This window comes from Chlorocebus sabaeus, chromosome 17 (genome assembly GCF_047675955.1).
Source record: "Chlorocebus sabaeus isolate Y175 chromosome 17, mChlSab1.0.hap1, whole genome shotgun sequence".
NCBI lineage: Eukaryota > Metazoa > Chordata > Mammalia > Primates > Cercopithecidae > Chlorocebus > Chlorocebus sabaeus.
The window spans coordinates 73,369,883-73,395,108 of NC_132920.1; the positions used below are offsets into that span (position 1 = coordinate 73,369,883).

Below are 25,226 nucleotides of genomic sequence, written 5' to 3' on the forward strand. Positions count from 1 at the left end.
TTAAGCAAAGCTAAGAAGTTAAAGTTTTTCTTTTTTTCTTTTTATTTATTTAGTTTTAAGACAGAGTCTCGCTCTGTTGCCCAGGCTGTAGTGCAGTGATGTGATCTCAGCTCACTGCAACCTCCACCTCCTGGGTTCAAGCAATCCTGCTTCCTCAGCCTCCCAAGCAGCTGGGACTACAGGCATGCAGTATGCCTGGCTAATTTTTGTAGTTTTCAGTAGAGATGGGGTTTTGCCATGTTGGCCAGGCTGGTCTTGAACTCCTGACTTCAGGTGTTCTGTCTGCCTCAGTCCCCCAAAGTGCTGGGATTACAGGTGTGAGCCACTGTGCCTGGCTATAAATTAAAGTTTTTCTAATGTTTAATATTTTGGTTGAGAAAATACATGTATATAATTTTATAAATCTAATTTGACATCGATAAGGTATACTAAGTGTTTTTATTGATGGAATACTCTATCATAAAAATTTGAAGACCATGTCTGTAGGGGCATACTGACATCCCCAATGGAAAACTCTTCAAGCTTTTTGACACTATAATAGCTAACACATATCAAGTGTTTTCTATGTGTCAGGCACTGTTCTATATGGTTTACAGGTATCAACACACTTATTCCTTACAACCACCTCATGAGATTGGTATGATTGTTAGCATCCTCATCTTATGGAAGAAAAAAACTGAGCTGGAGAATCAGGTAATTTGTTCAAGGACAGGCCAGTATGTATCAAATTCTTGATGTGGTCTGATTCCAGGTGCCGCCAGCTTAACCCCTGCTGTGTACTGTGCTTTGCTCTGGTGCCTCTGCTCTCACCTGATAGACCCATTTGGCTTCCTGGAGGAGAGGGACCACGTCTGTCTTGCACATTGTGCTATTTTTTAAATGAATGAAGGAACCAGGGCCTATTCTTTCCCTCTCTCTCTTTAAAATCATCTTTTGCTCCATTTTATTTCCCAAGGGCCTGCCATCTTCGATAGGAACTTTGGACAAGTACTCTTTTATTTATAACATGAAACCATTTTCCTCCCGGAGATAAATGGATCTGATGAGAAATTGGCATGAGTTTAATTAGCAGTCCTATGTATAGAAACTTTACATGAAGAAAAGTCTGCATCACCCTAGTACTCATGAGTCAGTTATGAGTCCCAGCTCACCCCTGACATGACTACGTCTTCCCTTTTTCTTTTATCACGAGGGTGTGAGGACAAGAAATAAACTTCAGGCTACTACTGTACAGTGAAGTGCCCCACAAGCACGTATGATCTTAAAATAGCAACAAGGGCAGCAGCACCATGACAACAAAAATAATAATGGCAAAGAGAAGCAGAACCTAATGTTTTTGGATTCGCCCACTGATACCCTCTTAATCCTGATTTTTAATCATTTGGCACAAAGATATGTAATAACTTATTGGGTCTTCTGGGCATTTAAATGTTATTTTGGTTTGACCAAATGAATTTATGATTCCATCTACACATATAAGAGTATTGGGAGAGTTTTGGAAGGTTTGTGTTCTATCATCATATTCAAATTGTGCTAACTCTGTTTTCTTTTCTGTTTTCCTTTTAGGCTCTTTTAAGACTCTGACTCTTCCATCAGTAAGTATTCATTTAAAAATTTTGGTTTCAGAAATATATTGCATCAGTGAGCTAAATAAATATTTCATTGGATTTTATGTCAATTCACACATTTCACATAAATTTGACTTGAGTTTAGTTCAGCCCTCAGATTATTTATGAATAATATTATTTCAAGGAGATTGATTATGAGGCTCTTCAAACTCTTGGCAGAGATTTTCCTCTTGTAAAATAGAGGACTTCACTGAAGGAAACTGGCCTGGACTATTAGCACAGAAATCTGTACTGGTCGTAAAAAAGAATGAGACCATGTCCTCTGCAGGAACGTGGATGGAGCTGGAGGCCATTATCCTTAGCAAACTAACATAGGAACAGAAAACCAAACACCACATGTTCTCACTTGTAAGTGGGAGCTAAGTGATGAGAACACATGGACACATAGAGGGGAACAACAGACACTGGGGCCTACGCGAGGGTAGAGGGAGGGAGGACGGAGAGGATCAGGAAAAATCGCTAATGGGTTCTAGGCTTAGCAACTGGGTGATGAAATAATCTGTGCAACAACCCCCATGACACAAGTCTACCTGTGTAACAAACCTGCGCTTGTACCCCTGAACTTAAAATGAAAGTTAAAAAAAAAAAAGCATCTGGATTGGTTTGGTCCTACTTCTGTGGTAATGAGCCTTCTAGTGTGGAACTCTGCTCCTCAGTTTCCTTGTCCTTGAAAAGAGCAGTGCCATGCTGAGACATATTAGAACTTGAGGCAAAAGGAAAAATTGGTAACATTGACCCTGTCTTTGTTTAAAGTGTCGACTTTTTTGTTTATAATTTTTTGCATTAATTTTGGTATTTTAAAATATTGTATTAAAATATTATTTGCTTGATTGCTAAGTTTTTTGGTACCCCCTTAAATTTTGCACCTTAGACAAGTGTCTCATTCACCTCACCATAGCCCTGGCCTTGGAAAAGAGAATGAAGATACCATCTTTATCTCACAACATGTCCTGGAGTGAAATGAGATGTGGAAGTGTTGTAGCACTTGCTATAGAAATGGAAAGGGGTTATTATTTTGTTGAGAGAGTCATAAAACCTGATTATTAAATGTTTGCGAATGAATCTTCCTATAGCTTTGATTTAGAAGTTTATACTTTCATTACTATGCTTTGTTTTGGGGCTTTGCATGCTTAATGTACGGTACAGTAAATCACAGCATCCAACATCAGGTGCAATTTGATATATGTAATTTTCTGAGAACAGATGACTAATGACTTAGGTCCTGACACATTGCATACTTGATTAGTATCAGTATTACCTCATAAGCCAGGTTTGCTCATTACCTTAATTTTTTTTTTTTTTTTTTAAGACAGGTCTTGGTCTGTTGCCAGGCTGGAGTTTGGTGGCACAATCATGGCTCCCTGCAGCCTCAATCTCCCAGGTTCAAGCAATCTTCTCAACTCAGCCTCCCGAGTAGCTGGGACTACTGGCATGTGCCACCATGCCTGGCTAATTTTTTATTTTTTGTAGAAACAGGTCTCCCTGTGTTGCCCAGGCTTATCTCAAACTCCTGGGCTCAGGCATCCCTTCTGCCTTGGTCTCCCAAAGTGCTGGGATTACAGGAGTGAGCCACCACGCCTGGGCCACTTAGCACCTTTGAAAGTTACTTGTCAAGCACATTCTGAAACCGCATTTATATTGGGGGGTTCATAGAGAATATTGTACTCTCAAACAATACTTTATAAAAATTACTTAGTATGCTATATCTATTCTGTTTCTTACGTATTTGTACTTCCTTTCCTAAGAAATATACTGTTGCTAATAATAGAAAGCGGAGGAAAAAAGGCATAAGCAGGCAGAAGTAGGGGAAAAAACCCTAGAATCTTTGTGGCAATAAAACATTAGATTGCATTAAAATAACCTAAAACATTAGATACTGGCCCCAGGGCCTGTGTGCAGAACTTTGTTGAAAGGGTATTCCAGTGGTAAGAAGAAAATAAATCCTGTGTCATATATTTGCCCTATAGCAGAAGGAGGGTGGGGTTTAAGCTCAGGAATCACAGCCTAAAGTACAATAATTGTCTGGTTTCCTCAAAGGAGTTTGCAGTTTCACATACCAGAAGTGTAGAAAGGCTGAAAGGAGAAGGTGGGGCAAGATCATGAGAGTTTCTTTCAGTGATACTAGTATAAACTGTACGTGTCTGAGCTACTATTAACTAGAAATTTGGCAATTACACTTCTTTTTTTGTTTTGTTTTTGAGATGGAGTTTCTCTCTTGTTGCCCAGGCTGGAGCACAGTGGCGTGATCACGACTCATCGCAACCTCTGTTTCCCGGGTTCAAGATTGTCCTGCCTCAACCTCCTGGGTAGCTGGGATTACAGGCATGCACCACCATGCCCAGCTAATTTTTTTTGTATTTTTAGTATAGACAGGGTTTCGCCATGTTGGTCAGGCTGGTCTTGAACTCCTGACCTCAGGTGATCCGCCTGCCTCAGCCTCCCAAAGTGCTGGGATTACAGGTGTGAGCCACTGCGCCCAGCCTACTGTACTTCTTTTAAGTCTTAAGTATATGAAGTACTAACTCTGACATCCAGTATTTGTCTCTAATATTATGCCATTTCAATTGTATATAAATATAGCTATTATTTATTGAAAGCTTTACTAGAGATTATATTTTGGAGTGTATCTCTTTTTAGTAAAGCACGGTTTGAAAGACTTAGAAATAAAGTGTATGGACAAATTTGAAATGCTTGACAAAAAAGGAAGGCTCTGCATTTCAATGAGTTTTCAATTAAAGCAGAACCAACTTTTGTTTTTTCCCAGTGAGAACATACCTGTGAATAGAACCACCTTTTAAGTGCACTTGCATTCTGACGTTTGTAAATGTAATATTTTAAATTATTTTTAAGGTCTTTATGGCTTTTTAGTGTAAAATATAAATATTTCAAGAGTGTATTGACACAAATGTGTTTTTTATTTCTGATTTACTCATTGTACTTCAAGACACTAAAATAACCCTCAATATGAAGTAAATAAAAAACATAAATTGAGACTTAGTATAAATATTATTGTTTTGTACACAATATGGCAGAAAAACTTATTTTGTTCTTTTTGTCAAATGAGGGAGTAGTTTTATTTGATTAGAAATGTTTTTATTGTGTAAGTATAATTACTAATATATTTTTAATGGAAACTATCATCTTAGATTTCTCAATTTTATTTTGAAAAATTGTCTCCATTATGTTTAGTAACTGGCATTATTCCTGAAGTATATGAGGATAAATACTATTGTGTTGTCTCAGTTTCCTTATAGCAATGAATCCTTCAGAGAAGGTGAAATGGCTTTAGACAGCCCAGATTAGAATAAGTAATCGTTATTTATTGTCTAGCAAGAATGTTTTTGAGCGTGCTTACCTTATGTATCCTAGGCAGAGAGCTATCATCTCCTCAGAGAGTTTGCATTTATGTACACACAAAATAGACGTGCATAAGTGAGAATCACCACACCCAATCCAGAGGCTGATTGATGTTCTGTTGGTCAAAGCTTTGGGATATTGTCAGTTCCCAGACTCTTGTCCTGCTTTCAGACAGCCTCTCACTGTGGGAACTGCACCTTCCTCCAGCCCTGTGCCCTCTGGTCAAGGAGTCCAAAATCTCTGTGGGTAAATAATTGACTCCTGTGTAAGAGCTGTGGAAGTCACTTATCAAGGAATAGCTTTCCCTCCCCCACCCCCACCAATTTTGGGAACCCTTTTCAATAGCTGTGGCCCCAAGAAGGCAGAAGGCAATTTACCAGTAAAGATGCAGGAGCTTCTATTACCTCATGGTGTCCACTCTACTCTGGGCAGGTTATAACCCACTCCAGATCGGGCACAGAGAGAGAAACTTTCATAAAAATTGCTTAAAGTCAATAATCTTTTCTCCAGTCTCATTATGTGCCCCCATTGTTAACAATGGAGCACTGAGGTCTGCATTGACACCACAAGACTCTGGAGCACCACCCAGAGAGCATGGTGACACCCCAAGACATGTGGTGATGACCCATGCTTCGTACAGGCACCCAGGTCTAATGATTCACCAAGGCCCAATATTGTCATCTCTGGGTGGCCTCCCTGGGATTAACACTGAGTCTTTGAGGATCCAAAATTACCTAAATTTTATATATGGCAAGGTGGGGTGTTTAACAGGGAAAAGTTAAAAAAGCAAATTAGTTAAGGCAACCCAAAAGAGCAGCAAGATAGTCAGTAATGTTTCCCCTGAGTCAGTGTCAGCTCCCTGAAGGAGGGTGGACTAGGAGCTAGAATAAAATGTTTTTGGGCACATTTGTGTTTATTTTAATTCTTTGACCGTTTAGGCTGCTTACGGTTAATAGGCTTCTTTAGCTGTAGGCCTCTGTGTCATTAATTTGACATCAGTCTTCAATTTAGCATCTGTTCTGGGACCTCTGTGCCACTAAAAATGATAAATCATGAAGAGCAATTCCATCAAATATATTTTTAAACATGAAATATTTAGAAGTCGATGCCATTTATAAGCATATTATATTCTGTTTCCTGTGCCAGGAAACAGAATATTATATGCTTATAAACAGAATATTATATATATATTTTCTTGTTTATAATATTAGAAAATCTGATTCAAAGAGTCTGAGGACTGAAGTATCACTTGAGAAAGTAGAATTTAAGATTGCAAGTTCCAGGCTAGACTCTCTGCTCTACCAGGGAACAGGTCTTTGGTTCCTGTTGTATCCCACGTACCCAGGATAACCTGGTACACAAAGGGTGCTCAATAAATACTTCTTTAGGCTGGGTGTGGTGGCTTACATGTATAATCCCATCATTTTAGGAGGCCAAGGCGGGTGGATCACTTGAGGTCAGGAGTTTGAGACCAGCCTGGCCAACATGGTGAAACCTCGTCTCTACTAAAAATACAAAAATTAGCCAGGCGTGGTGGCGCACACCTATAGTCCCAGCTACTTGGGATGCTGAGACAGGAGAATCGCTTGAACCTAGGAGGTGGGATTGAGATTGAGCCACTGCACTCCAGTCTGGGCAACAGAGCAAGACTTCGTCTCAAAACAAAACAAAGCAAAACAAAAAACTTCTTTATTGAAGAAAAGCAAAAATTGACACCAGAAGTCATTTGAAGGTAACATACTGATTGTTTTTCCTAACATTTTATTATTAACTTTTCAAATATAGAAAACATTTCATAATGAATACTCCTATATTTGCCACTTAGGGTCTACCGTGAACATTTTACTATACTTGCTCTATCATACATCTATCCATCTATCCATCTACCCATCTTTCTATCCATTTATTAATTCATCTTATTTTTAAATGTATTTCCAAGTAAATTGCAGATATCAGTACTCTTCTCCCTAAATACTTCTTGCTGACTATTTTATAGTTGATAGTGGTTTCTTGCACTTTCTTCATATTCTTAACCACATTGATAGCATTCTGATATCTGCTATTATTGGAAAATCCCCTTTGAGTTATCTGTAGACAAAACTTATTTGCAAAAATGAGTCAGCATATAGTTTCAGGACCTCAGTTTTAATACGGAAATCAACTAAAAGTCAAGCATGCTAGTTATCTATTGCTAAGCAACCCTAAAACTTTGTGTCGAACAACAATAAGTTATACTTTTATTACTTCTCACAGTCTTTGTGGGTGAAGAATTGGGAGCAATATGGTTGGGCATTTCTGATTGGGAGTCTCACGAGGTTGCAATCAAGGTATCAGCCAGGACTGCAGTCATCTGAAGGCTTCCCCAGGGCTGAGACATTCTGCGAGGCAGCTCATTCACTAGGCTGACACGTGGTTGGTGGTGGTTGGTGGGAAGCCCTGGTTCCTCCCAATGTGGACCTCTCCACAGGCTTCTCTCGTGTCCTTACCACACCACTTTGGCTTCCCCCGAGTGAGTGATCCAAGCGAGAAAGAGAGACAACAGGGCAGAAGGTATTCTTTTTCTGACATAGCCTAATTCTAGGATTTAGAAGCAAATCGCTAAGTCTGGGGAATTAGGCTTTGAAGGGAGGAAAGTCAGATAATTTTTGGACATATTTTAAAATTACCACATCAAGGTGTGTGTGTGCGTGTGTGTGTGTGTGTGTGTGTGTAGTGTGTGTGTCTGAAATGATTTTAATAAGAATATCCACCTGAGGGATTGTCGTGAATTAAAATGACATAGTGCAGGTAAACTTCTTAGTATGACTTTGGTCTGCTAATGCTAGAAGGTAGGATTTCTGTTGTTATTATTGTTGTTGTTGTTGTTGTTATTATTATTATTATTATTTTGAGACAAATTCTCACTCTGTTGCCCAGGTTGGAGTGCAGTGGCACGATCTCGGCTCACTGCAGCCTCCGTGTTCAAGCGATTCTCCTACCTCAGCCTCCCAGAGTAGCTGGGACTTCAGGCGCATGCCTCCACACCTGGGTAATTTTTGTATTTTTAGTAGAGATGGGGTTTCGCCATGTTGGCCAGGCTGGTCTCGAGCTCCTGACCTCAGGTGATCCGCCCGCCTTGGTCTCCCAGAGTGCTGGGATTACAGGTGTTGACCTCAGGTGATCCGCCCGCCTTGGTCTCCCAGAGTGCTGGGATTACAGGTGTTGACCTCAGGTGATCCGCCTGCCTTGGCCTCCCAGGGTGCTGGGATTACAGGTGTTGACCTCAGGTGATCCGCCTGCCTTGGCCTCCCAGGGTGCTGGGATTACAGGTGTTGACCTCAGGTGATCTGCCTGCCTTGGTCTCCCAGAGTGCTGGGATTACAGGTGTTGACCTCAGGTGATCCGCCTGCCTTGGCCTCCCAGGGTGCTGGGATTACAGGTGTTGACCTCAGGTGATCCGCCCGCCTTGGTCTCCCAGAGTGCTGGGATTACAGGTGTTGACCTCAGGTGATCCGCCCGCCTTGGTCTCCCAGAGTGCTGGGATTACAGGTGTTGATCTCAGGTGATCCGCCCGCCTTGGCCTCCCAGAGTGCTGGGATTACAGGCGTGAGCTACTGTGCCCGGGAAGGATTTCTGTTATTCATAGTGGTAGTAGGAGTAGCCGCATCGTCATCCCTCCCAAGACTATGACACATAAGCACAAGATGCATTAGGAGAATGCATCTCAGAAAACAGGTTGAGAGAATATAGCAAGAAAACCAATTTTGTGCAAAAGAGCCTTTCATCAGTTGACTACCTCAAATAGGGTGATCGTGGGAAAGAAGGTGGAAGGATGTTAGACATTCTGACCTGCAATAACTGTTAGGGAAGATGAATTTGCACTTGGAATAGGAAATGGCAAGGTGACTCCTGCAGAGGGAGAGCACTGGGTTATGTGTCCCCCACTCCAGGAGCCCTGTGATGTAATTGGAGAGCAAACTGCAGGATGTTAAAAGAGGGAAAACAAATTATTTAACTCTGATGCCTGGGAGGGGCAAAATTTCAACATCGCAGTTACTTTTGATAATACTGTGTATTTACGTTTTTTATTCTAACTTGTAATTAAAACATTTTTGAGGTAAAATAATGAGACCTTGATGTGTGATCTCTTTTTCCCCCCAGCTCCCTCTGAACAGTGCAGATGAGATTTATGAGCTACGTGTAACCGGACGTACCCAGGATGAGATTTTATTCTCTAATAGTACACGCTTATCATTTGAGACCAAGAGAATATCTGTCTTCATTCAAACAGACAAGGCCTTATACAAGCCAAAGCAAGAAGTGAAGTTTCGCATTGTTACACTCTTCTCAGATTTCAAGCCTTACAAAACCTCTTTAAACATTCTCATTAAGGTAAGTGCCAGACAGAACTGAAGCAAGGAATTCTAGCCATCTTACTAAACCCCTCTGGGAAGTTCTGCTTGTGTTATTGACACTGGAATATCTTAGAATTCACCTAAGATAAGTTTCCCTCCCAACATGGAACTCCTCTAATAGGAAGGAAGGTGGTGCATGCAGCACTGGGTTAAGAGCTCAGCCTCTAGAGTCGAACTGCTTGAGTTCCAGGCCTGGCGTCTTCATTGATTTATACAGTTGTCAAACATTTATTAAACTTCTGCGTTCCAGGCGCAGCGATAGGGCAGTGAACAGAAGAGATTAAGTCCCTGCTGACACTAAGTTTATTTTTCAGTTGGGTAGTAGGAGACAGACATAATAAACATACAAATATATATTTATAAAGGGACAGATATATATATATGTATTTGTGTGGGTGTATGAGAGAGAAAAAGAGAGAGAGTTTGTGTTTGCTACTTTCTTTTTTTTTTTGAGATGGAGTTTCACTCTTGTTGCCCAGGCTGGAGTGCAATGGCACGATCTTGGCTCACTGCAACCTCTGCCTCCTGGGTTCAAGTGATTCTCCTGCCTCAGCCTCCTGAGTAGCTGGGATTACAGGCATGTGCCACCATGCCCGGCTAATTTTGTATTTTTAGTAGAGACAGGTTTTCACCATGTTGATCAGGCTGGTCTCGAAATCCTGACCTCAGGTGATCCACCCACCTCGGCCTCCCAAAGTGTTGGGATTACTGGTGTGAGCCACCGTGCCCAGCATGTTTGTTGCTTTCTCTAGGGTTGTCTGGGAAGACTGATTTGAGCAGAGAGCCAAAGGCAGTAAAAAAAAAATAAGCCCATACAGAGGGGGAAGCACATGGAAACGCCTTGAAGGGGAGCTTGTTTGGTGCATTGGAGGAACAACAAGCTGGCAGTGTGCTGGAGCCCCGGGAGTGAGGGGACAGGTGCTAGGAGATGAGGTCATATACAAGTAGGTGGGTTAGGGTGGGGCTCATGCAGGGCCTTATTGGCCATAATAAGGACTTTGAAACTTACGCTAAGTGAAGTGAGAATTCACTGGAGAATTCTGAGGACAGACTTGATGTAATCTAACTTAACATCTTAAAAGGATCACTGTCAGCTCTAAGAAGAATAGATGCTAGATGCTAGCTGTGTGATCCTGGGTAAATTTATTAACCTTCTAGAACCTCAGTTTCCTTATCTAGAAAATATGTAATAATAGTAAAACCTCACGAGATTTTTATGAAGATTAAGTGAGATAATTCAAGTAAACCATTTAGAACTGTGTCTGGCACATAGTACATGCTCACTAAACGTTAACCATTATTATTATTTTAGGAACCCCTTTTGAAAGGTAGTAATTTTGTCTCTGCTGCTTAATACTCTGATGATTTGGAGGCACTGTGGTTAGCACACTGAGTGCTTTCCTGTGAGAATCAAGTTGAAGACAACTGAGATCCAGCTGGGCCTGCTTTTCTATATTTAAACAGAGAAGAACACTGGACATTTGATCGTTGCTTGGAAATAGGGTGACTAACATCCCAGTTTGCCTGGGATGCCCCTGATTTTAAAACTGAAAAGTCTCTGGTCCTGGGAACCTCCTTAGTCTCAGGACATTGGTTACTCCAAATATTCTAATGAATAACATAGTGTGGAAGGTAAAGTAGGCCTTTCAGTTTGGTATCTTCCTATTCTCAGTTTATTTGTTGTTATAAATTAAAACAACAAAACCCAATCAAATAAACATGCATACATTTAACTTTGAGCCAAGATATGTTTGTAGCCAGTACCACATTCATTGCCATGGTGCCCAATGCATATTTCTTGAATTGAACTAGCATTATTTCAGAGTTTGCCTTTGCTATGTAATGGAATGTTTATAAGGCAGGTTGACAGAGTGAATAGCATTTCTAAATTCATGTCACCCTCTGAGCAGAGTTGAACTGGCTCCATTCATACCATCCTTCATCATTTATCCACATATATGGAGAGCTTACTGTATGCCAGAAAGTATGTGTACAATAGATGGTTTAATAAATGTCTGGCTGTCTGTGGGTGTTTACATTCAATGCTTCCTTCTGTTGGAGGCAAATAAAAGCACTGCATAAATTACCTGTTCTAGACATTAACCCAGAATTAACCCTGCTGGTTCTGGATAGTCTGTGCATTTTCATAGTTCTGCCTCTTTGCACTGGTATCTTCCTTTGAACATTTGATTTGCAGATTCTTTGGGCTCTTCTGTGCAGTTTGGGACTTAGCAGACCACATTTGGCTTTCTGGAAGAGGCTCAGAGAGACATTCCTCTTGTTAGCTCTGGTACTGATAGGACCCTCTTGGCCAGGGGAGGGGAGTATAAACTAAAATTCTACCTGGAACCCAAAGTGTTTTGGAACTGTGAGTGAGGGGTAGCCATGCTCCTGTCTCTGTACCTGGCAGGTGATACTCAAGGTGGACTCAGGTCTAGCTGCCTTCCTCCTTGTAACTTGCAGAGGCCAGGTGGGAGCACTGATGTGAACTCTTTCAGCTGAAAACAGACAATTGGTGGCTTGGCAAAACTTTTCAGAAAAAATTGGGACTTAGCCTGACTGGAGCCCCTGACTGAGACAGTTGTACTCCTTGGCGCAGCACCACCTGCAGGCTGATGTGGAGAAGTGCACTTGAGAGTTAACTTGGGGGCCCATCTTGCCCAGCCAGGAATGGCTGCAGGATGTAGCTAAGATACTGACTGTCACAGCACATTCAGGGTGTTCAGTGTTGTTCTTGGGGACCGCGGGCCATCTTTGGGTATTACTTATTTTGCATGCCCTGATAACTGGTCTTCTTAGAAGGGAAAGGGTCTTCGAGGCCTTTCGGCAGTAGAAAAACCATAACCTATGTCTCCCACGCTTCTGGCCTCCTCTAGCCAATTTGGCCTGACACAATGGAAATGAGTGCCTCTGACACTGCGTTGGCGGCTGGCATGGCTGGTTTCTGCTCTGACCTCTCCGTTCAGAAGCTGTTGGTGCGGGTGAATGACCTTGTAGGGGAACAGGTGTTATTGGCTTGGGGGTATATCCTGTGACTGTGCCCTGACACTCTGTTTTGGAGCAGTGGTGGCCAACTCAGAATCTGACCCCGGCCAGGTGAGGAGGCTACCTTATTTGAGTGATTTGAATTCTCTAATTCTACATGCTGGACAGACATGTCCTTCATACATAATCCAGAAATAGTACTCACGGACATATTCTCCAGCCAGGGAGTTTACTGCTTGAGACAATCAGGTACCGTGTGCTGAGTTGAGGCATCTGACAGAGATCCAGAGCCATCTAGAGGTGACTCGAAGGGCATGTGGGGCCACTATTCCAGTATCTCTGGCCTGAAGCTTTTCTGGCTGTGACGGCGTATGTGGCTGTGTTGTAGCAGCAGATGACCACATGTCAATGCTGGGCTCTGCTGTGACACCACCGTGCTTGGCTGGTTCAAATCCTGATGTGCCTTGTAGACTTCTGGTGTTTCTGCATTCTCCCCCTCTGCCTTATTGGTGACAGTTAGACCTAGGTCCAAGACAGGCGTGGGAAAGCAGAGGAATGATCTCATTCACCCCCAACACTCCAGATCCCCCAGGTGCAAAGTCATCCATGAGGTCAGTTCAGACTTCGTTGTCCAGGAGAAATGTATGCCCTCACTACCATAATGTTTCAGTCGAATATGGACATTCCGTTTTCCTACACTTCAGGTAACACCAAGAATTATTGTTATTATTATTTTTATCTGTGTCAGTCTGACAGAAGAAACACAATATTATATTGTTTTCGTTTGTATTTCCTTAATTAGTAGGCGGCATATATTTATTGGCTATTTGTATTTCTTCCTTTGTTCCTGAGCCTTTGAACTTTATAGCCTTCCCATGCATCATGCTGTGGCAGGCACAGTAGGACCAACTGCTGATTACAATGCCTGGCCCAGGAGTTTGCCAAGGATACAGTGACCTGCTTGTTCTTGACTTGCTTTTGGTCTCTGGTTTTCACAATTGGTTTCTGGCTTATTAGACTGCTTTCTGCACAGTTCTCAGCATTGTACTTACCCCTAACTCTCATATCTCCATTTGGGGAGAGACCTTTCTTCTGGTTTCCAATAACTGGCCCCACTCACTACTTCTAGTCAAAGTTTAGAGAATAAGACTAAGGGAAAATATTCAACCCCTGCTCTCAGTCACAGTCTAGTTGGGAATAATAAAATATAGATTTTTGGCAAAATAAAATATGTAAAAGAAACATATTTTACTGCCTTTAACAAAAATATGTACTCAAGAGAGAGAAACTCCAGATATACTAGGGACTTTCCAGGAAGCAATCACCTCTGCCTATTGGAGGCATGTATAGGAGGCAAGAAGCTGAAACTCATTTCACCAGTGGACAAGGAAGGGAGGGATTTCCATACAGCAGTTGCAGAGACCTGCATGCGTGGGCTTTTGGGAATAAACTGCAAACAAATCTGTACGTTTGGAGGAAGATGAGCCTTGAAATGTAGATGGAGTCATATTAGTAAGGGCCTTGTAAACTATGCAAAGGAGTGTAGACTTCCTGTAGGCAAATAAAAGCCATGGGTACCTAGTGGTCTAATATAATAATAATATACTATAATCAGGGACTATAAAAAGTGTATAGTCACTGCTTTTTATATACCAGGGACTATGCCAAGTATTTTAACCACTGTAACTCATTCTCAGATTTGTGTTTCAGATGGATCACATTATTGGCAGCGGGGAAGATGTATTGGAGAGGGCAAGACTAGAGGGGGAAGATTAGTTGCATTAGCTAGAAAATAGGACATGGTGGCTGGATGTGAGGATGGAAAGGAGGAGACAAATTAGGGATATATTAATCTAACAAAGTTAAAATGTCTGGAAATATGAGAGAGGAATCTAGGATGACTGCTGGAATGGCTTGGACGAATGTTGCATGAAGGATTGTTGTTTGGGAGGTTATAGGAAGAGTGAAGTGTTTTTCATGTATATCCTTGATTAAAACATCTCTCCAATATGCTTTTGTTGAGTTAAAAGGCAGACATGAGTTTGGATTCTGAATTTCATCATGCACTGGTGCTGTGATATTGAGTCATGCCAGTCGCTAGAATGCGTACCCCCTCTCCAGGCATCAGTTTTCTCAACTATAAAGTGAGGATAACCCTGTCCTAAAGGAGAATTGTAATGATTAGAGATAAGGCAGAGGGCCTGACACATATTTGGCCTTTAATAAATAGGGCCTGTTATCTCTACAGTTAGATTTTCTTTTAACGCTACCACCACCGCCACTGCCACCAGGGGTTTGGTGATGTACGTGTTGTAGTGTTTCATGTAGAAGGCAACAGGGTGCCAGGAATTAAAAGGTGGAGCAGAATCAAGATGAACTCAGGAGAAATATGAGAAAAGAATAAACTTTGATTTGTCTTCTTTAGTAATATAAAGCCTATATTTTCCAAAAACTATCCTTGTGTCATATTTTGGAGTAAAGTTCTGGATCTCGGTGGGTATGCGGCGAGGCATCATTCCTAACCTGATAGGACACACATGAACATGAGCAGCCTCTACATAGTTACATGTCTGGTTTTCATTTTAGGACCCCAAATCAAATTTGATCCAACAGTGGCTGTCACAACAAAGTCATCTTGGAGTCATTTCCAAAACTTTTCAGCTATCTTCCCATCCAATACTTGGCGACTGGTCTATTCAAGTTCAAGTGAATGTGAGTATAAATATATTTTTTGGGGGACTGTTAAAGTGATTTAATTAGGTCAGGTGGGGAAATATCTCCAAAGTCGTTTATACAATGAAGAGAAAAAAATTAAGGTGAACATTTAGACAATTTAAGTGGTTTATTTTTAACTTATGATGTTTATCAAGGGTTTATTTAGCCTTCATTCTAACATATTAGAATTTTCATCACTGTTGTCTTTTTCTATGATATAATGTGTAAAGGTTAAAACATTTTGACATTTTAGTACAGAGTGTTTACTCACTTGTTTCATGCATTGTTTTAAAAGTAATGAATACATAGCTATTATTTGGCAAACGTTATGCCTTAGAATAATGACTCCTAATGAATGATTAGACTAACCTACTTTTATCTTTGTTTTAAGAAACAGGGACTTAAATAGCCACACCAACCTCTGATCCCCAATCCTTTCTCCCTAGCTTCTACACCTATTGCCTTTATTTGCTGCCGACTTGTATAGCTCTGAAATCTAAATGGAGGGCATTAAATGGCATATAAATCTAAATGAAGGGCATTCATTGAAATGAATGAGACACAAATACAATGAGACATAAACACTTTTAAAAAGTAATGAGACTTAACTGTTTTATGTGATATAAATTGGTCATTTAGTATATAACATGTAAACCTTTATATTTTTCTATAATATATTTATGTGACATATAAACATATAAGATATAATATTTTTTTTCTGTATCTAAAGCGGAAGCTATGTAATATGAAATGCATGAAATTATAGCTTATTCTAAGCATTGTTGCTGAGCCTTGAGTAGGTGGGACTCGTGTGTGAATTGACCTGTATGAATGAGAAGAGTGCTGGAGGCACAGTGGACTCTCACCATTTGCTTCATGGCTACCCTGCATGTTTATGGGTGTTTGTATGATACGTTTACCAATATTACTCTTTTTAATGTAGCAGAAGCTCTACTGAATGTATGATGTGGTTTTTAAAGAACACTGGAGGCCATATTATGAAAGGGGTTCATACTTTTAGAGAACAATGTAGCGCATGACCATTAAAGTCATGGACAATTTGCAGTGTGGTCTTTGCTTATTTTCTTATTTATAACAGTGTAATAATAACCACTGTTACAAATGGAAGCCTAGAGCAGGGGGTGATGAGTTCTAGGGGCAGTGGGATTCTTTATATCTGAGCTTGTAGAGAAAGTGGAAAGAGTAGGCATTTGTGAAACTTAGAAGATAGGGAAAAATTTCTGTAGTAGGGAAATGGAAGAGAACCTTATGTGTCCGGGGATTTGGGAGAAGTTGATGTTACTGGAGCATGTGGAGAATGATGGCGATGTAGATTAGGAAGCACACTGTGAATTTAAAGTAGTTTGAATATTATTTTCAGTTCCCACTTAAATTCTTCAGAATCACCTTTTTTGTCCATCTGTCCGTCCATCCATCCATGCATCCATCCTTCCATCCACCCACCCACCCACCAACCCCGTATGTATTAAGGACTTATATGGCTGTGATGAATACAAAGAAGGTAAACACATGACCTCCATTTTCAAAGGTCATTGTCGTGGTGACATGAACAATATGATAAAAATTAAATGACATAAGGGGGACAGACAAACACAAGGCAGTGCAGTAGCAGAGGAATCGTAAGGCGCTCAGACCAGCTTGGTGATAAAGAGGGTTTATCGTTAGCACAAGCACTGATGTTTTGGGGCCAGCTGCTTTTTCTGTCTCCATGGTCTGCTCTGTTCTTTCACTCTTCTACCAACCTTTGAGGTGTTCTTCAGTTCTCATTCCATTGACTTAGCTAAATAACCATCATGCCCAGAGCCTTTATTTTATTTATGTATTCATTTATTTTTATTATTATACTTTAAGTTCTAGGGTCCATGTGCATAACGTGCAGGTTTGTTACATATGTATACATGTGTCATGTTGGTGTGCTGCACCCATTAACTCGTCATTTACATCAGGTATAACTCCCAATGCAATCCCTCCCCCCTCCCCCCTCCCCATGACAGGCCCCGGTGTGTGATGTTCCCCATCCTGTGTCTAAGTGTTCCCATTGTTTAATTCCCACCTATGAGTGAGAACATGTGGTGTTTAGTTTTCTGTCCTTGCGATAGTTTGCTCAGAATGATGGTTTCCAGCTTCATGCATGTCCCTACAAAGGACATGAACCCATCCTTTTTTATGGCTGCATAGTATTCCATGGTGTATGTGTGCTACATTTTCTTATTCCAGTCTATCATTGATTGACATTTGGGTTGGTTCCAAGTCCTTGCTATTGTGAATAGTGCCGCAATAAACATACGTGTGCATGTGTCTTTATAGCAGCGTGATTTACAATCCTTTGGGTATATACCCAGTAATGGGATGGCTGGGTCAAATGGTATTTCTAGTTCTAGATCCTTGAGGAATCGCCATACCATCTTCCACAATGGTTGAACTAGTTTACAGTCCCACTAACAGTGTAAAAATGTTCCTGTTTCTCCACATCCTCTCCAGCACCTGTTGTTTCCTGACTTTTTAATGATCGCTATTCAAACTGGTGTGAGGTGGTATCTCATTGTGGTGTTGATTTGCATTTCTCTGATGGCCAGTGATGATGAGCACTTTTTCATGTGCCTGTTGGCTGCATAAATGTCTTCTTTTGAGAAGTGTCTGTTCATATCCTTTGCCCACTTCTTGATGGGGTTGTTTGATTTTTTTCTTGTAAATTTGTTTAGGTTCTTTGTAGATTCTGGATATTAGCCCTTTGTCAGATGGGTAGATTGTAGAAATTTTCTCCCATTCTGTGGGTTGCCTGTTCACTCTGTTGGTAGTTTCTTTCGCTGTGCAGAAGCTCTTTAGTTTAATTAGATCCCATCTGTCAATTTTGGCTTTTGTTGCCATTGCTTTTTGTGTTTTAGTCATGAACTCCTTGCCCATGCCTATGTCCTGAATGGTATTGCCTAGGTTTTCTTCTAGGGTTTTTATGGTTTTGGGTCTAACATTTAAGTCATTAATCCATCTTGAATTAATTTTTGTGTAAGGTGTTAAGGAAGGGATCTAGTTTCAGCTTTCTATGTATGGCTAGTCTGTTTTCCCAGCACCATTTATTAAATAGGGAATCCTTTCCCCATTTCTTGTTTTTGTCAGGTTTGTCAAAGATCAGATGGTTGTAGATGTGTGGTATTATTTCTGAGGGCTCTGTTCTGTTCCATTTGTCTATATCTCTGTTTTGGTACCAGTACCATGCTGTTTTGGTTACTGTAGCCTTGTAATATAGTTTGAAGTCAGGTACTGTGATGCCTCCAGCTTTGTTCTTTTGACTTAGGATTGTCTTGGCAATGTGGGCTCTTTTTTGGTTCCATATGCACTTCAAAGTAGTTTTTTCCAATTTTGTGAAGAAAGTCAATGGTAGTTTAATGGGGATGGCATTGAATCTATAAATTACCTTGGGCAGTATGGCCATTTTCATGATATTGATTGTTCCTATCCATGAGCATGGTATGTTCTTCCATTTGTTTGTGTCCTCTTTTATTTCACTGAGCAGTGGTTTGTAGTTCTCCTTGAAGAGGTCCTTCACATCCCTTGTAAGTTGGTTTCCTAGATATTTTATTCTCTTTGAAGCTATTGTGAATGGGAGTTCACTCATGATTGGGCTTTCTGTTTGTCTGTTATTGGTGTATAAGAATGCTTGTGATTTTTGCACGTCGATTTTGTATCCTGAGACATTTGCTGAAGTTGCTTATCAGCTTAAGGAGATTTTGGGCTGAGTGATGGAGTTTTATAAATATATAATCATGTCATCTACAAACAGGGACAATTTGACTTCCTGTTTTCCTAATTGAATTCCCTTTATTTATTTCTTTTGCCTGATTGCCTTGGCCAGAATTCCAACACTATGTTGAATAGGAGTGGTGAGAGAGGGCATCCCTGTCTTGTGCCAGTTTTCAAAGGGAATGCTTCCAGTTTTTGCCCATTCAGTGTGATATTGGCTGTGGGTTTGTCATAAATAGCTCTTATTATTTTGATATATGTCCCATCAATACCAAATTTATTGAGAGTTTTTAGCATGAAGGCTGTTGAATTTTGTGAAAGGCCTTTTCTGCGTCTATTGAGATAATCATGTGGCTTTTGTCTTTGGTTCTGTTTATATGCTGGATTACATTTGCTGATGTGCATATGTTGAACCAGCCTTGCATCCGAGGGATGAAGCCCACTTGATCATGGTGGATAAGCTTTTTGATGTGTTGCTGGATTCGGTTTGCCAGTATTTTATTGAGGATTTTTGCACTGATGTTTATCAGGGATATTGGTCTAAAATTCTCTTTTTTTGTTGTTTCTGCCAGGCTTTGGTATCAGAATGATGTTGGCCTCATGAAATGAATTGGGGAGGATTCCCTCTTTTTCTATTGATTGGAATAGTTTCAGAAGAAATGGCACCAACTCCTCTTTGTACCTCTGGTAGAATTTGGCTGTGAATGCATCTGGTCCTGTACTTTTTTTGGTTGGTAGGCTATTAATTATTGCCCCAATTTCAGAACCTGCTATTGGTCTATTCAGGAATTCAACTTCTTCTTAGTTTAGTCTTGGGAGGGTGTATGTGTCCAGGAATTTATCCATTTCTTCTAGATTTTCTAGTTTATTTGCATAGACGTGTTTATAGTATTATCTGATGGTACTTTGTATTTCTGTGGGATCGGTGGTGATATCCCCTTTATCATTTTTTATTGAGTCTATTTGATTCTTCTCTCTTTTCTTCTTTATTAGTCTTGCTAGCAGTCTGCCAATTTTGTTGATCTTTTCAAAAAACCAGCTTCTGGATTCATTGATTTTTTGAAGGGTTTTTTGTGTCTCTATCTCCTTCAGTTCTGCTCTGATCTTAGTTATTTCTTGCCTTCTGCTAGCTTTTGAATGTGTTTGCTCTTGCTTCTCTAGTTCTTTTAATTGTGATGTTAGGGTGTCAGTTTTAGATCTTTCCTGCTTTCTCTTGTGGGCATTTAGTGCTATAAATTTCCTTCTACACACTGCTTTAAATGTGTCCCAGAGATTCTGATATGTTGTATCTTTGTTCTCATTGGTTTCAAAGAACATCTTTATTTCTGCCTTCATTTTGTTATGTACCCAGTAGTCATTCAGGAGCAGGTTGTTCAATTTCTATGTAGTTGAGCGGTTTCGAGTGAGTTTCTTAATCCTGAGTTCTAGTTTGATTGCACTGTGGTCTGAGAGACTGTTATAATTTCTGTTCCTTTGCATTTGCTGAGGAGTGCTTTATTTCCAACTATGTGGTCAGTTTTGGAATAAGTGCGATGTGATGCTGAGAAGAATGTCATTCTGTTGATTTGAGGTGGAGAGTTCTGTTGATGTCTATTAGGTCTGCTTGGTGCAGAGCTGAGTTCAATTCCTGGATATCCTTGTTAACTTTCTGTCTGGTTGGTCTGTCTAATGTCAACAGTGGGGTGTTAAAGTCTCCCATTATTATTGTGTGGGAGTCTAAGTCTCTTTGTAAGTCTCTAAGGACTTGCTTTATGAATCTATATGCTCCTGTTTTGGGTGCATATATATTTAGGATAGTTAGCTCTTCTTGTTGAATTGATCCCTTTACCTTTATGTAATGGCCTTCTTTGTCTCTTTTGATCTTTCTTGGTTTAAAGTCTGTTTTATCAGAGTCTAGGATTGCACCCCCTGCCTTTTTTTGTTTTCCATTTGCTTGGTAGATCTTCCTCTATCCCTTTTGAGCCTACGTGTGTCTCTGCATGTGAGATGGATCTCCTGAATACAGCACACTGATTGGTCTTGACTCTTTATCCAGTTTGCCAGTCTGTGTCTTTTAATTGGAGCATTTAGCCTATTTACATTTAATGTTAATATTGTTATGTGTGAATTTGATCATTATGATGTCATTATGATGTTAGCTGGTTATTTTGCTCATTCATTGATGCAGTTTCTTCCTAGCATTGATAGTCTTTACAATTTAGCATGTTTTTGCAGTGGCTTTTATCAGTTGTTCCTTTCCATATTTAGTGCTTCCTTCAGGAGGTCTTGGAAGGCAGGCCTGGTGGTGACAAAATCTGTCAGCATTTGTTTGTCTGTAAAAGATTTTATTTCTCCTTCACTTATGAAGCTTAGTTTGGCTGGATATGCAATTCTGGGTTGAAAATTCTTTTCTTTAAGAATGTTGAATATTAGCCCCCACTCTCTTCTGGCTTGTAGAGTTTCTCCCAAGAGATCCACTGTTAGTCTGATGCGCTTGCCTTTGTGGGTAACCTGACCTTTCTCTCTGGCTACCCTTAATATTTTTTCGTTTATTTCAACTTTGGTGAATCTGACAATTATGTGTCTTGGAGTTGCTCTTCTCGAGGAGTATCTTTGTGGTGTTCTCTGTATTTTCTGAATTTGAATGTTGGCCTGCCATGCTAGGTTGGGAAAGTTCTCCTGGATAATATCTTGCAGAGTGTTTTCCAACTTTGTTCCTTTCTCCCTGTCACTTTCAGGTATACCAAGGAGACATAGATTTGGTCTTTTCACATAGTCCCATATTTCTTGGAGGCTTTGTTCATTTCTTTTTACTCTTTTTTCTCTAAACTTCTCTTCTCGCTTCATTTCATTCATTTGATCTTCAATCACTGATACCTTTTCTTCCACTTGATCAAATCAGCTACTGAAGCTTGTGCATGCGTCACGTAGTTCTCATGCCATGGTTTTCAGCTCCATCAGGTCATTTAAGGACTTCTCTACACTGTTTATTCTAGTTAGCCATTTATCTAGTCTTTTTTAAAAGGTTTTTAGCTTCTTCTGATGGGTTCGAACATCCTCCTTTAGCTCAGAGAAGTTTGTTTTTACTGATCATCTGAAGCCTACCTCTCTCAACTCGTCAAAGTCATTCTCCACCCAACTTTGTTCCATTGCTGGCGAGGAGCTGCATTCCTTTGGAGGAGAAGAGGCCCTCTGATTTTTGGAATTTTCAGCTTTTCTGCTCTGGTTTCTCCCCATCTTTGTGGTTTTTTCTACCTTTGGTCTTTGATGATGGTGACGGAGAGATGGAGTTTTGGTGTTGATGTCCTTTCTGTTTGTTAGTTTTCCTTCTAACAGTCAGGACCCTTAGCTGCAGGTCTGTTGGAGTCTGCTGGAGTTCCACTCCAGACCCTGTTTGCCTGGATATCACTAGCAGAGGCTGCAGAACAGCAAATATTGCAGAATGGGAAATCTTGCTGCCTTATCATTCCTCTGGAAGCTTTGTCTCAGAGGGGCACCTGGCTGTATGAGGCATTAGTTGGCCCCTATTGGGAGGTGTCTCCTAGTTAGGCTACCCGGTGTCAGGGACCCACTTGAGGAGGCAGTCTGTCCATTCTCAGATCTCAAACTCTGCTCTGGGAGAACCACTACTCTCTTCAAAGCTGCAGAAGTTTCTGCTGCCTTTTGTTCAGCTATGCCCTGCCCCCAGAAGTGGAGTCTACAGAGGCAGGCAGGCCTCCTTGAGCTGTGGTGGGCTCCACCGAGTTTGAGCTTCCTAGCCGCTTTATTTACCTACTCAAGCCTCAGCAATAGCGGACTCCCCTCCCCCAGCCTCACTGCAATGTTCCAGTTTGATCTCAGACTGCTGTGCTAGCACTGAGTGAGGCTCCGTTGGCGTGGGACCCTCAGAGCCAGGCACAGGATATAATCTCCTGGTGTGCCATTTGCTAAGGCCGTTGGAAAAGTGCAGTGTTAGAGTGGGAGTGTCCCGATTCTCCAGTTACCATCTGTCACGGCTTCCCTTTGCTAGGAAATGGAATTCCCCGACCCCTTGCACTTCCCGGGTGAGGCAATGTCCCGCCCTGCTCCGTGGGCTGCACTCACTGTTGGACAAGCCCCCGGTGAGATGAACCCAGTACCTCAGTTGGAAATGCAGAAATCACCCATCTTCTGCATCACTCACACTGGGAGCTGTAGACTGGAGCTGTTCCTATTTGGCCATCTTGGACCCTCCTCCGCCCAGAGTCTTTAACGGAGCCTCTGCACAGGTAGCTGGCAGCCTGTGGGTGGGCTGCCCTTGGGTCAAGGTGTCCATTGTTGGTCCATTCAGATGCCACCTCTGCACAATGACCAGCAAGAGCAGTTTTAGCTGGATAACAGGTGCTGAGGAATTTGTTCATTGAATGGTGGACAGAATAAGTACCCGATGAGAGGGGGGATAGAAAAATAGAGGAAGACTTTGCAAAAGATGTGAGATTATACTTTGAAAGATTTGTAGGATTTATCATGTTGTGGTTTGTGGTCTTGGCCTGTCATATTGCTTTTATAGAAAGAAATACTCTTAAGGAAATTTAAGTGCTTAAAAAATGAAAAGCATTTGCAAGATCTGGCCCTTGCCCACCTTTTCAGCCTTGTAAAGTGCCGCCCTTCCTTTTGAACTCTATGCTTTAGACATCTTATGTCCCTTATGTTTCTTAAATTCACTCATCTGTCTCATTCTAGAGGCTTTCATCATGCTGTTCTCTCTGCTGGGAATGTTTTTTCTTCCTTATTCTTGCTTCTTGCTTTTAACCTGCAGGCATTCTCTAAAGTGGCCTGACTGTTCCAGACATTCCCATAGCACTGTGTGCTTCCCTTAGTTCATTCATGTCACTTTTAATTAGTGGTCCATGATAGACAGTAGCCTTTGTAAAGCTGGTGGCCTTCTGGTCTTGCTCACCTTTCAATTCCTGGGACCAAGTTCAGTGCTTTTGCATGTAAGTAGAAAGCAGTATTTGCTTAAAACGAATGTGTGAAAACTATGTAACAATAATTTGTCTTGAACCAAATATAATTTTCCCTTTTCTATATTCTATAAAGCATCTTTATCTTTTTGAAGACAAGTATATTGGTCAGGTACTCATCATTTGAGGTATGTTAATTTGAGGCATTCAACTAAGAAAAAATAAGCCCTTTAAAAAAAGAGCCCTTTTAGGACCACCAGGGGTCAGTATAACCAAGGAAATGTTATGAGAAGCAACTGCGGCCTTGGTCTCTGGCTTTTGTTTTTCTTTGATATTGCTTATTATTAAACCCCTTTTCTTTTAGTAGTGAATTATAACGTGGAGGAAATGTATTTATTATTTAAATAGCCCACCATTAGAGACTATATTTTTATTTTTCGGAGGCAGTCACCATTCTCAGTATAAAACTCAGGGAGAGGAAAACACTTATTTTCAAGAAAGTGTTTTTTAATTTTTTAATTTTTTAATTTTTAAGAGACAGGGTTGCCCTCTGTCACCCAGGCTAGAGTGAAATGGCACAGTCATAGCTCACTGCAGCCTTGAACTCTTGGGCTCAAGTGATCCTCCTGCCTTAGCCTCCTGAATAGCAGGGACTGCAGGTATGCATCACTACGCCTGGCTAATTTAAAAAAAAAAGTCTTTTTCATAGAGACAGGGTCTTGTTATGTTGTCCAGGCTGATCTTGAGCTCCTGGACTCAAGCAATCCTTCTGCCTTGGCCTCACAAAATGCTGGGATTACAGGTGTGAGCCATCATACACAGCCTTTGGGAGAGTGTTTTGAAATTCCATTTTGTCTGTAGAAAAAATATGGAATGATATGAGTGCTCCCACTGGTGGACAATTTCTTTAAGAATTACTGGAGTTATCAGAGCTTTGATTTGTAATGACTATACAGGTGATCAGAAACTGCTATTCTTTGTTACCCTTTGTCCTAGGTCAGGAAAAGGATACTTTAAGTACAACATACTTGAGGGCTCCTTGGCATTTCTCCACTTGTATTAATAATATGTTTGTTTGTGGAATAAGAGTGAATAAATCCTTTATGATACCATGTTAACCTTTCTAGATTAGTCTAAATTGTTTGCCCTTCAAGTATTGTATTGCTTTTCACCTTCAAGATTTTTTATGATAGTAATGGTGAGTAATTATTTTGGTCTAGTAGGATTTCTAGTTTTCTTCTTTTTCTTTTCTATTTTTTTGAGACAGAGTACCACTCTTTTGCCCAGGCCGTGGTGTGATCTCGGCTCACTGCAACCTCCACCTCCCACATTCAAGTGATTCTTCTGCCTCAGCCTCCTGAGTCGCTGGGATTACAGGCGCGCACCACCACACCCAACTAATTTTTGTATTTTTAGTAGAGACGGTTTCATCATGTTGGCCAGGGTGGTCTCAAACTCCAGACCTCAAGTGATCCACCCTACTCGGC

The 25,226-nt window shown here is 40.9% G+C and overlaps 1 protein-coding gene across 2 annotated transcripts in view; it reads left to right on the top strand.

The window, feature by feature from the left end:
• The window catches only part of CD109 (CD109 molecule), a 143,430-nt gene that overhangs the window by 22,942 nt on the left and 95,262 nt on the right, over positions 1-25,226 (top strand). For both annotated transcript variants that reach the window (XM_073006168.1, XM_073006169.1), the window contains 3 exons: positions 1,567-1,595; positions 9,126-9,356; positions 14,951-15,076. In XM_073006168.1, the coding sequence (XP_072862269.1) occupies positions 1,567-1,595; positions 9,126-9,356; positions 14,951-15,076 (386 nt within the window). The remainder of the gene's footprint in view (positions 1-1,566; positions 1,596-9,125; positions 9,357-14,950; positions 15,077-25,226) is intronic.